Below are 12,239 nucleotides of genomic sequence, written 5' to 3'. Positions count from 1 at the left end.
CAACAAAGGAAGCCAGCTGGGACTAAAGTGGAATGAATTTAGGATCCATATGAAAGAAAATTCCAGACATTAGGAGTTATGGAACGTCTGAATAGACAGAGAGCTGAGAATGGTGGTGGAATCTCCTTTTCCATCTGTCTGAATTGGTTCATTTGTGTTTCTTAGAGGCAAGGGAATGGATTGGGTGGCCTTTTAAGGTTCTTTCCTGTCCAAGGACTCTTATTGATGTAGGTAATATAATAAAGGTAAATCCAATCTGAAATGCTCCCCAAGCCAACGTTAACTGGAATGAAGCTTTATGAGGGAAACTTCAGTTGAGCTTCTAGCTTCTCATTTCCTCCTCTGACATGCAGGGATTAGCAGCATGGAGAAGGGAGGCAGCTGGTGGAGCTTATGCACTACTACAATGGTAAGAGATGAAAATGGACTCAGGACCTTCCAGGAGATGGAGAGAGAAGCCTGATAGAACCAGCACAGTAAAATATTCTCGCTGAGTTAAACTCTGATATATTAGCTTTTAGTAATGGAGGAGGGGAAGGGGGATTGGTTAAAAAAAAAAAACAGGTGGGGAGGCTCCCCATGTTCTTTGGTATCTCTTGAAAATACAACAGCCGTGGTAACGGTAACCGCAGACAGCTCTGTACTGCAGGGCAAGCCACCGCACAGCCCCTTCTAAATGGAAGAAAGGGACCCCCAGTGAGAAGCCATTAACAAAGGCAAAAGACATGCAAAACAAACAAAATAATCATGATGGAGAGAGAAGGCCAGCAAACAGTCTGGCTCTGTTCTCCCCCCTTCCTGCTGCAGGCACCTCAGACAATGTAAACAGTTAATTTGTTCACCTGCAGGCTCTGGGCAAACAGAGGCCTGGTCACACCTGAGTGGATAACTCGATTACCCCTGTAATGCCAGCGTGGTAATGTACACAAATTCTATTACACGGCAAACCTTGCTTTTGGGCATTTGAAATACCAATCAGGCCAATGTCCACTCCCTTCTTTGCTTCCAATTTATTTTTGGTGTATTGAAGCAACACCAGAATGGCATTAGGGTGGTGCTGAATTAGGACTCTGGAAGAAATCACTAGAAGATTGTGATCTTACTCAGCAGGGCTTGCAGGATTCCTACTTTCTCGAAAAGGGCTGGGTCTTAATTTGGTCCTTGTTCAAAGGGGATTTGTTGGAACCACTAAAGGGTACCTTGGGTAAGCCCTTGTCCTTTTCCTAAGGAGGCTATGTTATATTTCAAACAGAGACAAACCCTTGGCCAAGGTAGTACCATTCACAGAATAAAGATAAACGGCCAATGATGGACTAATAATACAATAGGTTTTCAATTTTCCTTTATGGAATCCACATACTCATCAATTAAAGAGCAAATTGTGCCTATTTCAAAAATGTGTTTGTACATATTCATTGACCTCATAGAGAATTTTTAAATAAGTTTTTTCAGGGACACAACCTATTTCCTTAGCCCACCTATATAGAATATGTGTAGTCTTTCTTTACAAAGGTGATGCTACTGATCCCTCAGACAGTACCCCTGAGTTCTGAATCTTCTTCACATTGGTGATGGATCTGCAATAATCTATCCTTTTTTTTTCCTCTCAAATTTTTATGATCAACAACACTATTTGTGAGATGGTTGGCTGGGGCTAGGGGTTAACTTTGTGACTGAGGAAAAGAATCAAGTTAGCTGGCCCTTGTGGGGGTGGAGTCACTATCTTGTCCTTATCAGCACTTGCTCAAACCAACTGAGCTAACCAGCTCTGACTCCTCCCCCCATACATAATTATATTAGTCTTGTTTATCTATAAATGAAATAAGAAGGCGGCTGACCTAGCTAGAATGTTTTCAAGAGTATTATATGGTAATAAATTATGTACATAGTGATGACCTTTTAAGCACCACAAGACCCTAAAAAGATCAAATTTTGATTGGCATAGCTTTAGTATTATGTCTACTTTATTGTACTTTTAAATTTGAAAATTGGTTCCTGAATCTTAATTTTCAGTTAAATTTTTCCCTAACAATTCTAAATCAATGGGAATTTACGTGTAAGGGAGCCATGCAATACACACAAGAGAAGTATATGACTTCTGGGTATGGTGACTACATCATCAAGAGTAAAAAAATTGACTTTTGATCCAAGCCCCACATTCTATGTCTTTACCTTGCTCAGAATGCGGATGAGGTCACCCCGTTGGAAGGACAGTTCATCTGGCTGGTCAGCATGGCAATCCCATAGGCCCTGGTAATAACTGGCATAGTCCACTGATCAAAGAGAGGAGAAATCAAAGTTAAAAGGATTCTATCTTTTTCCATGGAGCCCACATTTTTGCTGCAATTGGAAACCAGGGTTCTAATATTGCCCCTAGGAAACCTAAGATTTAGGGGGGGTCAGGATGAGATACAGCCAAACAGTCAGCATAAGCCAAGGACTGTGCGAGAAGGAGATCATTTATTTATTTATTTTTTCCCCCAAAGCCCCAGTAGACAGTTGTGTGTCATAGCTGCACATCCTTCTAGTTGCTGTATATGGGACACGGCCTCAGCATGGCCGGAGAAGCCGCGCGTCAGTGCGCGCCAGCAGCGGAGCGCGCGCACTTAACAGCTAAGCCACGGGGCCGGCCCAGGAGATCATTAACTAACATTAAATATTTACAGATCACCCTTAGTCGGATGCTATTCAATAATATGATAAATATATTCATTTATTAATAAAATAAAATCAGGCAGGTAATTTTTCACTTGGTTTGTAAGTAAGCAGCACATAGAGATTTCCAGCCAGACTTTCTTGATCCATGGTGTCTAAACTATCCAGTGCTTCTCTTCGTTATGCATGTGAAGGAATGGGATAAGTCTCCGACTTCTATTTACAAGAGAGGCTGAGTCAGCCAGCATGTGTCTACCTCATAGTCTCACATGTTAGCCTCCTCTGTTACACAGGAACTTCATCCTGGGCACTTCCCACCCAGGTACTATAGGAAGTAATCACCAATAAATATGGAAACGAATAGCCCAGTCTTTAAGTGGAACCAAGGGGGTGTCTCATCCATTACAACTAAATTCTGGGTGGGCTGGCCCTTTTCCAGCATCTCATTTGTAAACCCTGAACATGTCTGCCAAGATTTATCTGCAAGACCCCAGGGGAACAGAAACCAAAGTGATCTGCATTAAAAATGAAAGCAACTGAAGACGACAAACCAAGCTTTAGAAGTAGCTGGAGAGATTTACTGGGCTTCTCAGCAAGACTAGATGGCAGTGATGCCACAGGACAGGCATCGATTCTTAACAATGAAGAATTTGTATTGATCTTCTTCTACCCGGAAAGGTTAAACACGAGAGTACAAAGCGGGAGAGAATCTGGGGATTTGAATGGCAGGGGAGCTAATGCCCACTAGACCAGGGATAATGTGGCAATGTTCTCCGTTCCTTAGGATGCTACGTATGGGAGCTGTAAGCAAAGCACCTACTAAAGATGAAATTCCTATGGATGGGAGCTAGGAGTCCTGGGTTCTAATTAAAATTCAAGTGATTTTGGAGGGACCCTAGTCTACCAGTTTCCACCTTACCCTTCATTTGTCTTGACTCTCCCATGAGGAGTGATGGTGATAGTCTCTGAGGATGGGAATAGAGGGGGGGCAAGTGGGCAGTGGAGGGACAGAGACCCTGGCTATATTTGCTTTTTTTCTACTTGTTCTTAACTTACGAGCAATTCAAATAATAAAGGCATGGGGAGCAAGATCTCTACATGTCTCTGGAAAAGAACTTTAGTAGGAATCTTAAAGTGCACAAAAAAAGATAAGGGACAGAGCTATTTAATTAAGACTCAGATATTGCAAACAGAAGTAAAAACGTCAACCATGTAGAAACTCAGGCATGTTTTCTATACACAGAAAATTGTTTGCATAGGCAGTAGACAACAGAGGGCAGCAAACCAGACAACTACACTGGAAACATTCTGCCACAGAGTTAAGAATACATTTGGAAGAAAAATGCTAACTGTTGAAAAGACAAGGCATATATTTTTTGGGATATCAGTGCATGAAATAATAGAGAAATATCAGTCCCTGAAAAGTGAAAGTAGTTTTCCCAGAGGATATATTTATGTAATTTCAGTCGTAATGGAGTTGATTAATCAACCCAAGATTTTGATTAAATTTAGGAATGAAATGTATATTGACATCACTATTCTTCATGGATTTATATATGATAGAAAAAATCATTTTATACAAATAGATTTTTAAGACACAGCTTGATATTTCTGAATGGCAGAAAGACTGACAAAGTTGTCTTGGCTTTTTCTGGCCTAGCAGATGATCACTGTGGGGTACTGCTCCCCACATGCCTGGATGGTGGAATAGCTCCTAAGATTATGAGTACCTTTTGGGTATATATGTATAAAGCGATTTGCTATTGGGTATATAAGAGACCTGGGGAGAACACCCGGAAAAAGACCTATTGTAAAAGCACAATAGATCACAGAGAAAGCAAGAAGCTAGGAGAAAAACAGAAGCCTTCCAAGAAAAAATAAAGATGGAAAATGCTTTTGGTTCTTCATCAGCTAAAGGCCAACAGAAGATACTATGGAGCTCAGGAATCCAGGAGATGGTTTAGTCTAGACCAAGAACTAGAATTGTTAGAACCATAAAGGACAGCTCTAAAAAATAAGTAGAATGAAGGGCTAAAAACGGGGAAAAGACTGGACTTGCTATCTGGACAGAGGTATTCTGGTATTAAAGAAATCAGTGAAGAGTAATGCCGTAGCTGGACAGGACCAGCCTCTGTATTGCCGAGTCCCTGTTTAACACGTGTGATTGGCACTTATGTGTATGTGTGCACACAACTTCACTACAGTCATTCCTCAGCATTCAACAGACATGCACACAGCACCTACTAAGTGCCAGGGACTGTGCTAGATGCTGGGAATTCTGAATTGGCCACCCACGGTCCCTTCTCTTAGGGCTACCATCCAGTGGGGAAGCATCGTGAAACAGTCACCCAATATTTATGTATTTATGATTACCATATGTCTGCAAAGGAGAAGTTGAGGGTGCTATGTATAATAGAGAATCTAACCTAGTCTGAGGGGTCAGGGAAGGCTTCCCTGAAGCTTTAGTTGTGTAATAAAAACCTGACCAAGAGTGGGTATTATTTAAAGACCTTGAAGAGGGAAAGAGGTAAGGCTGAGGAGGGCTTCATTCCTGAAATTTGGCCCCAGGAAGAGCTTGAAGGCCCAGAATTCTGCAGGGCCAGTTCAGATCCTCCCTAAACTTGCCCAGCTCGTTCTATAAATAAGTGACTGCATGAGGAGACTGATTTCTTTAGATCAGGGAGACGCATTGAGAGGATTGCCTCTGTGGGCTGGGTTGGGGTTCCTTTAGGTTTACACTACTCTGGCAGCAGTCTGAGATCAGAAATGGTGCAGCATTCTGACCATTTAATTAATTCAAACCATCCTCATTCTCATTTTGAGGACATTACTCCATCTGATTATTTTTTTCCAGTCTGTCCATTTGGAATGAAAAACAAAAGAATAAAGCTTAATGCCAGCATTTCTCAATGTCTCTCCAAAAAACGTAACTCTGCACTAAATAAAGCCTGGTAATTCAAAAGCAAAGCACTAATACATTCAGCATAAAACAGACAGAGGACCTAGAGCAATAATGACACCACTAATAACTAAAACAGTTTTAACAATTAACAACAATTACAATGATAAAGAAGCTAATGGGTATGATCACTGCATTTAAATTGCTAGCAGAGCTGAGAAGGACTTTTTCCAGAGAGAAAAAAAAGGGGCAGCATCTTATTTTCTTTATCCCACGTAAGAGAAGCTAAGCTTCAAGCAAACAAAATGTCATATGAAGAACAGCAACAGACCAAATTAAAAAACATATTGTTTTTCTTTCTTTTCTAGGTATTTATTGCAAAGTATTTGTTATTCCACGTCAAGTTCTTTATAACCAGTGATAGTCATTTCTCCTGTAACTGGGGCCAAGTTGGTGCTACTGTTGACAGAGTCGATATTTGTTTTGTATTTTTTAAAAATAATTTTTATTTACTTACTTATTTTTCCCCCCAAAGCCCCAGCAGATAGTTGTATGTCATAGCTGCACATCCTTCTAGTTGCTGTATGTGGGATGTGGCCTCAGCGTGGCCGGAGAAGCAGTGCGTCGGTGCGTGCCCGGGATCCGAACCCGGGCCGCCAGCAGCAGAGCGTGCGCACTTAACCGCTAAGCCATGGGGCCGGCCCCAGAGTCGATATTTGAAAATGAGCCTCTATAACGTAGAGAGTTCTAAGGTAAAAGAACCAGGACACCTTTCTGCCTCTCCTCCTCCTTAGGGACAACAGAACCTGACTGTGTTCCTTCCAGAGTTCATATGTCACCTTGGGCTTTTGTTTGGGGGACATTGGGTAGCTCCAGAATTCAAGCTGAGACCAAGGAAAAGAGGCTAAAGGCAGGTCAGCGTGTTGTTTACATTGTCTTGATAAGCAAAAGGACTGTGCCAATGAGGCCTTGCATTGGGTACAACTACTTAACAAATTATGGAAAAGAGAGACAAAACAAGAAGACAGGTAAAGCTAGTCTTTGCTAGACTTTGGGTTGGTGAGACTTGGACAAAGAAGGCCAAAGCAGTGGCCCACTGGAAGGGACTTGAAATGTTCTCTAGGCCAGGCCAGAAAAGGCCACTATGTTCAGTCCATTAAAGCAGGCTCAGGCTGATACCTTATTAACTAATTCAGAAGGAAACGCATGAGAAAATTTGCCAAGCTCATTGACTGTGACACCAGAACAGGAAGAGCAACTGAACAATACCATTTGCTTGGCTTGTTTTCATAGATCTTCAGTCTTGGGTTTTGAAATTACTGTGGACCTTAATGTTATAACCATCGTCTTGAAGTGGGAACACTCACAGATCCTGATTTTTATCTCTTGTGCTCCTTTTATTGGGCCAAAATTATAGCTGGCTGAGGATCAACTCATGTTTGGTCTTGGGAAATAGGTTTCAAAAAGAGCTGCAAATACCTCTGTGGCTTCCCTCTGTTTCTCTCATGTCACAGTTCACTCCATTGGTGGGCACAGAGTGGAATGAGTCCCTCAGAGATGGAAGGCTTATTAGCAACCATTTTTCTGCCCTGCAGAAATTACTGAACATGGGCTCCTCTTTGGCTGAGTTTGCCCACAATTTCAGAGTGAAAACAACCTGTTTCAAGATCTTCCTTGGTCAAAGATTTAACGTGTCCGAAGATGATTTGTGCCTCCAGCTCCGCTTTTCATTTGATATGGCATACCCAAGAAAATGGCCAGTAGTTTTCATATAAGCAGCAAAGATGAGTTTTATTTTTGGTTTCCTGGACATTGCCTTCTCATGATAGGGAAAGGAGATAAGCTCTCATCACTAAAGACACTTAGTGTTAGACTGTTGGGCTGATGGGTTGGAATTTAGTGAAAATCTGAGGTGTTGAAGAGTCACTCATTAAAATAACCCTGTTACTAACAGTCATGCTGTAAACCGAGCTCTTTATAGATTGAACAATCAATACTACAAGGCTGTGATAGATTTTCTAGGTAACAGAATAAAATAAAAGAAATTACATCTTACAGAGTCATTAACACCCAATAAAGATAAACCGAATTCCTTTTTTTCTCTCTTCTGATAAGATCTAGTTGGGCTTTAAAAATGTTAGCAGTTCCATCAGGGAAAAGCACAGGCTTCCAGCAACAAGATCCCTGGAATAGTGAAGACAAATGCGCGGATTTTAAAGGTAACCCTGGAAGCCATAGTATCTGTTAGGAGAAAAGATCCCCCCACTCCCACCCCCAAATGCATGTGACACCTGAGAAAAACTAAGCAAACCAAACTTGTGTAGTTTGTTTTGACATAAGAATTCACATTGTCCTAGAGCTCCCTGCCTTTTACACGCCTTCATCGGGGCTGCCTACCCTTCCCTTGGACCTCTATACATATTTTATTGTTATACAGCTAAGTGATGACGTTTGGATGTTACATATTTGTTGCCGTTTCTATAGCTCCTTTGGAAAAAAGGCACTATATAAATTCAATAAATAAATAAGTAACCACAAATAATAAAAATTCCTGCCTCAGATTCTGCAGAGAGAGCGAAAAGTCCTCTGTTTTTTAATCACTAAGTCACCAATCATTATAACTGGTGGGAAGTATAAACCATAGAAACATATTTAGAGCTCACTACACTTTAACAACACCTATTTTGGAGGCAGGAAGCATGAGGAAAAATGTTTGTTTTTTTTTAAAAACCTACTTGAGTTATAGCTGCTGGAACAGTTAAGAAATAAATCTCTCCTCACCCCCTAGACAGAACCTTAGAAAGAGAGGCAGAAGGAGGAAATGAGATGAAGGAGGAGTCTGAAACTGAGTTTTAGACTTCTGCCAGAAGACTGCTGCTTCCTGAATGGAGTTTAATATAAAGTTGGCCATAGGAAGCTTCCAGTTATTCCACCCAACCTGTCCACATAAAGTGTTTCTTTCTTGCACTGGTGATGGAAGTTGGTTGAGAAAAGACATATGTGGGACATAGGTTGGTCAGGAAACAGGTTTTCTGCTGGAATTCTGTACAGCAAGTAGAACACAGTAAAAAACAGGTTTCAGAATGGACTTAATCACATGTGTTAATTGTCATGAAGTACTTACTTGAAGCTACACTAACACTCCTGCACCATCCCCACCTCAGTCCTTTCTCTTCTGCTTTGGCACATGACTCTTCACTGTCTTTTTTCTCTCTGGGAGAAGTTGGGTGTTTATGAAGTTGGGTCCTTCGCTAAACCTGTCATATATTCACCTCCCGTAGAGAATGAACCAAGGAAAGGGGTTTTGCTGAATGGATGAGGAAGAGAAGAAAAGGCACAAGCAAAGGAAGGGAGAGGAGAATGGGAAAAGGTAGGGCAAGAGAAATGGAGAAGGAGTGGGGTGGGGAAGAGAGAAAGAATTCCTGGGCTTAAGACTTGCATAGAATCTCTAAGAAAAAAATCAGCTAGTATCTAAATCAGCCACAATTCAGGCTCTGCTGATAGAATGAATGTTCTTGAGGTGGCCCTTGCGATGCGCATTCCTTTACTGACAACGACACAATAGGTCCTTGGTCCACTTAAGGAGGCTTTAGAGGGGCATGTGACCCTAGAAAGGATGGGCTCACTGACAGCCTGAAGCACGGTTAACAGTCTGGGTTGAATAAGATGTAATTTTGTATTCAGCAAACCTGTTACATATTCATTTCCAAATGTGCCTGGAATCAAACCAGGCCATCAGAAGTCAGCATCACCAAGCAATTCTATCCTTCACCCCACGTTCACTTTTCACATCTGACACATTTCCATTCCCCTCTGAACTTGCAATCTCCGGGCCTCTCAGAGAAGAGACATTTCCATTCTTTCCATTCTCAATCCTCCGATCTCTTAGAGATGAGGCAATTCTATTTTCACTGTACTGATTTAAGAAATACTGATAGGAAAAAATAAATATCTGGTTTGGCTTCCCACTTTCTCTAGGATAAATCTTAGCTGTTCTAGGAACATTAATTAAAGTGAATGGGTGGCTGTTTTTAAAGTTAAGATACTTCCCTATCCAGTCATCTTATTTGGGGCTTTTGAGGTCAACACACCAGGACCCTCTTAATTAGCAAGTCCGGTAATGCCTGTTGTCTGGAGAAAGGTGCTTTCTCCAGCTGGAAGCCCGGATGTCCTACCCAGCGCCTGCACATTTATGAAGCTCTCATACCTCCTTTTTGTCCAGTGCCACTTGCTTCCTCTTCTAGCTCGTGCTCTTCATCTGAGGGGATAAACATGATCAGCATTAGCAATTAGGTCGATAGTCTTATGTCTTTTTACTATATATATAGTATGAGCTCATCATGCTTTCTTCTTTCAGGCAATAATTACCACATTGTTTTTGCTTTTTTTTCCAAATCATCTCTCACCTTCAAACTGGCCCTCTCTTCCTTCCCTCCCCATTCATTCATTCACAGACATTTTTAAGTGCTTACTATATAGGTGCTGCACTAGGAATGAGATGTAGCAGTGGACAAGTCTGACAGGGTCCCTGCCCTCAGGGAGCTTCCAATCCACTGGGTTGTCTAGGTGCCTATGACTAGAATCCTAATCCTTCTCCTCAAACTCTATTTCTCCTCCCCTTCTAGAATTCTCTTCAAAATGTATTATCTCCATATAAGCATCCAGAGTTAGGGCGTGTGTGTGTGTGTGTGTGTGTGTGTGTGTGTGTGTGTGTGTGTGAAGCTAAGCACGTGTTTAAACCCTCCATGATTAATTAATCCCCAGTGTATCAAGCTTTGTTAGGTTGTAGCCGAAGCTGGTCATGTACATAATTTTATGTTGCTAGTACTTGGGGCTTGTAGTTATCTTTTTACTGTTGTTACTCAGCCTGCCTTGTTCATTAGAGTGTAAGCTCCTGAGGGCAGTTGCAATGGTCTTTTAATGAACTGCTGCAGGTACACAATGGGTTCTAAGTCAACCCTATTGTTTAACTCCAGTCAAGTGTTTATATGGCCAAAGTCACATCACGGTCTGCCTAAATTTAACCTGTTTTATCTCAGACTTCATACTACCTGATAACATGGGAATTGGGCCTTTATCAAGAAAGCATGAGCGCCAGAAGCATATTTAGGTATTTTATATGTGCGGTAAAATGAGCAAAAAATACACTTGCTATTCTTCTTTTCATCACCGCCACTCTCTATACTCTCTCTCTCTCACACACATGGTGAATGGGGCATAATAAGCAACATTTTGAGGGCTGAATACTCAGTTTCTTCTGGCCATATTTACTCTCCCTTTCTGGGTCTTAGGGCACTCACCTGTCTTGCTTCCCTATAGTTATGTCCCTAAATGCAACTTCTGAGGAGATAGCCTGGGGACAGTCCCTCCTTTTTTTTTTTTTTTTAAATATAAGGTATAGGACAATATGAGTTCTGGTATGTCAGACTGGAGGAAGTAAACTCTAAGCTCATAAGTAAAAATAAACAGCATAAAAATGCGTTAGAACATATAGAATATTAAAAAAGTAATTGAGTTCACATACAAAATGACACAGTTCCCCTGCAAAATAAAAATTAAGTGGGGTCTGGCCCCGTGGCCTGGCGGTTAAGCGCGTGCGCTCTGCTGCTGGCAGCCCGGGTTCAGATCCTGGGCGCGCACCGAAGCACCGCTTGTCAGGCCATGCTGTGGCAGCGTCCCATGTAAAGTGGAGGAAGATCTGCTCGGATGTTAGCTCAGGGCCAGTCTTCCTCAGCAAAAAGAGGAGGATTGGCACGGATGTTAGCTCAGGGCTGATCTTCCTCACCAAAAAAAAAAAAAAAAAAATTAAGGGGTTGATACTGGGGAAATAAATCACATGTTACCAAGATTAAAGAAATATATGATACATAGCATAATAAATAGTCTGTGGGAAAAGGACTCAACTCCTCTTATCTCCAGGTATGACCTAGCAGAGAATTTCCTACTCACCACCTGTAGTGCTCCCCCTACCCCACCATGAGGAATAAAGATGTGAGATAATGGAGGAGTGAAATCAAATATGGGAAATAGATCATGCTGAAATAAATCACATTAAACATCATTCTTTGCACATTGTCTTCTTATTACTTGCCCACTTCCTTCCTTCCTCTGCTATGATGCTTTTCCGTTTGGACGTGGGACCAATTTCATAGGATTGAAAACATTAAAAGAAGAGTTGGTACGTCCTTCATTTTGGAGATACCCAATAATTTGGACAGAGAGCAGCTCTTTTGCTGAAATCAAACAACTCAGTCACGGAGACCAATAACTTGCTATGCTTAGGCACTTTTACAGAGAGGGTTTATTCCACCTCTGCTGTCTGTGCGCAGATGTCTCTTCCTCCCAATTCTAATCAATGTAAATTGGGTCAGGTCTCCGCTGTGAATTACAAATTGGATCCGAAGTTGGAGGGTCACCGTGCCTGCTACTTCACCTCCTTCCCACCACCATTAGATGGGAAGCTACACCAAAGATCTTTTCTAAATAAATCAGACTTTATTGTAAAACTCGGCCACTGACGAGACAGAACCTCATTAGCATTGATTTTAAAATAAATTATTGAAAGTGGCTTGCCTGCTCTTTGCATTTGTAAAAGAGGGGAATGTAAATGTATTTGCAATGATAAAAATGAAAACTAAAACTTGATTCCTTTATCCTTTCAGGCAACAGCACTTAATCCAGTCAT

The 12,239-nt window shown here is 41.5% G+C and overlaps 1 protein-coding gene across 1 annotated transcript in view; it reads right to left on the bottom strand.

Moving 5' to 3' along the window:
• SKAP1 (src kinase associated phosphoprotein 1) overlaps positions 1 to 12,239 on the bottom strand; it is a 264,584-nt gene that overhangs the window by 19,918 nt on the left and 232,427 nt on the right. Inside the window, exons 10-11 of the mRNA XM_087441032.1 lie at positions 9,762 to 9,812; positions 2,173 to 2,273 (exon numbers count right to left, since the gene is read on the bottom strand). Of these exons, the coding sequence (XP_087297158.1) occupies positions 2,173 to 2,273; positions 9,762 to 9,812 (152 nt within the window). The remainder of the gene's footprint in view (positions 1 to 2,172; positions 2,274 to 9,761; positions 9,813 to 12,239) is intronic.

The sequence above is a fragment of the Ceratotherium simum genome, chromosome 16, assembly GCF_057802395.1.
Source record: "Ceratotherium simum simum isolate JZ-2026a chromosome 16, ASM5780239v1, whole genome shotgun sequence".
In the NCBI taxonomy this organism is placed as follows: Eukaryota; Metazoa; Chordata; class Mammalia; order Perissodactyla; family Rhinocerotidae; genus Ceratotherium; species Ceratotherium simum.
The sequence above is the reverse complement of the archived record's forward strand: the minus strand, read 5'-3'. Positions and strand labels throughout refer to the sequence as shown.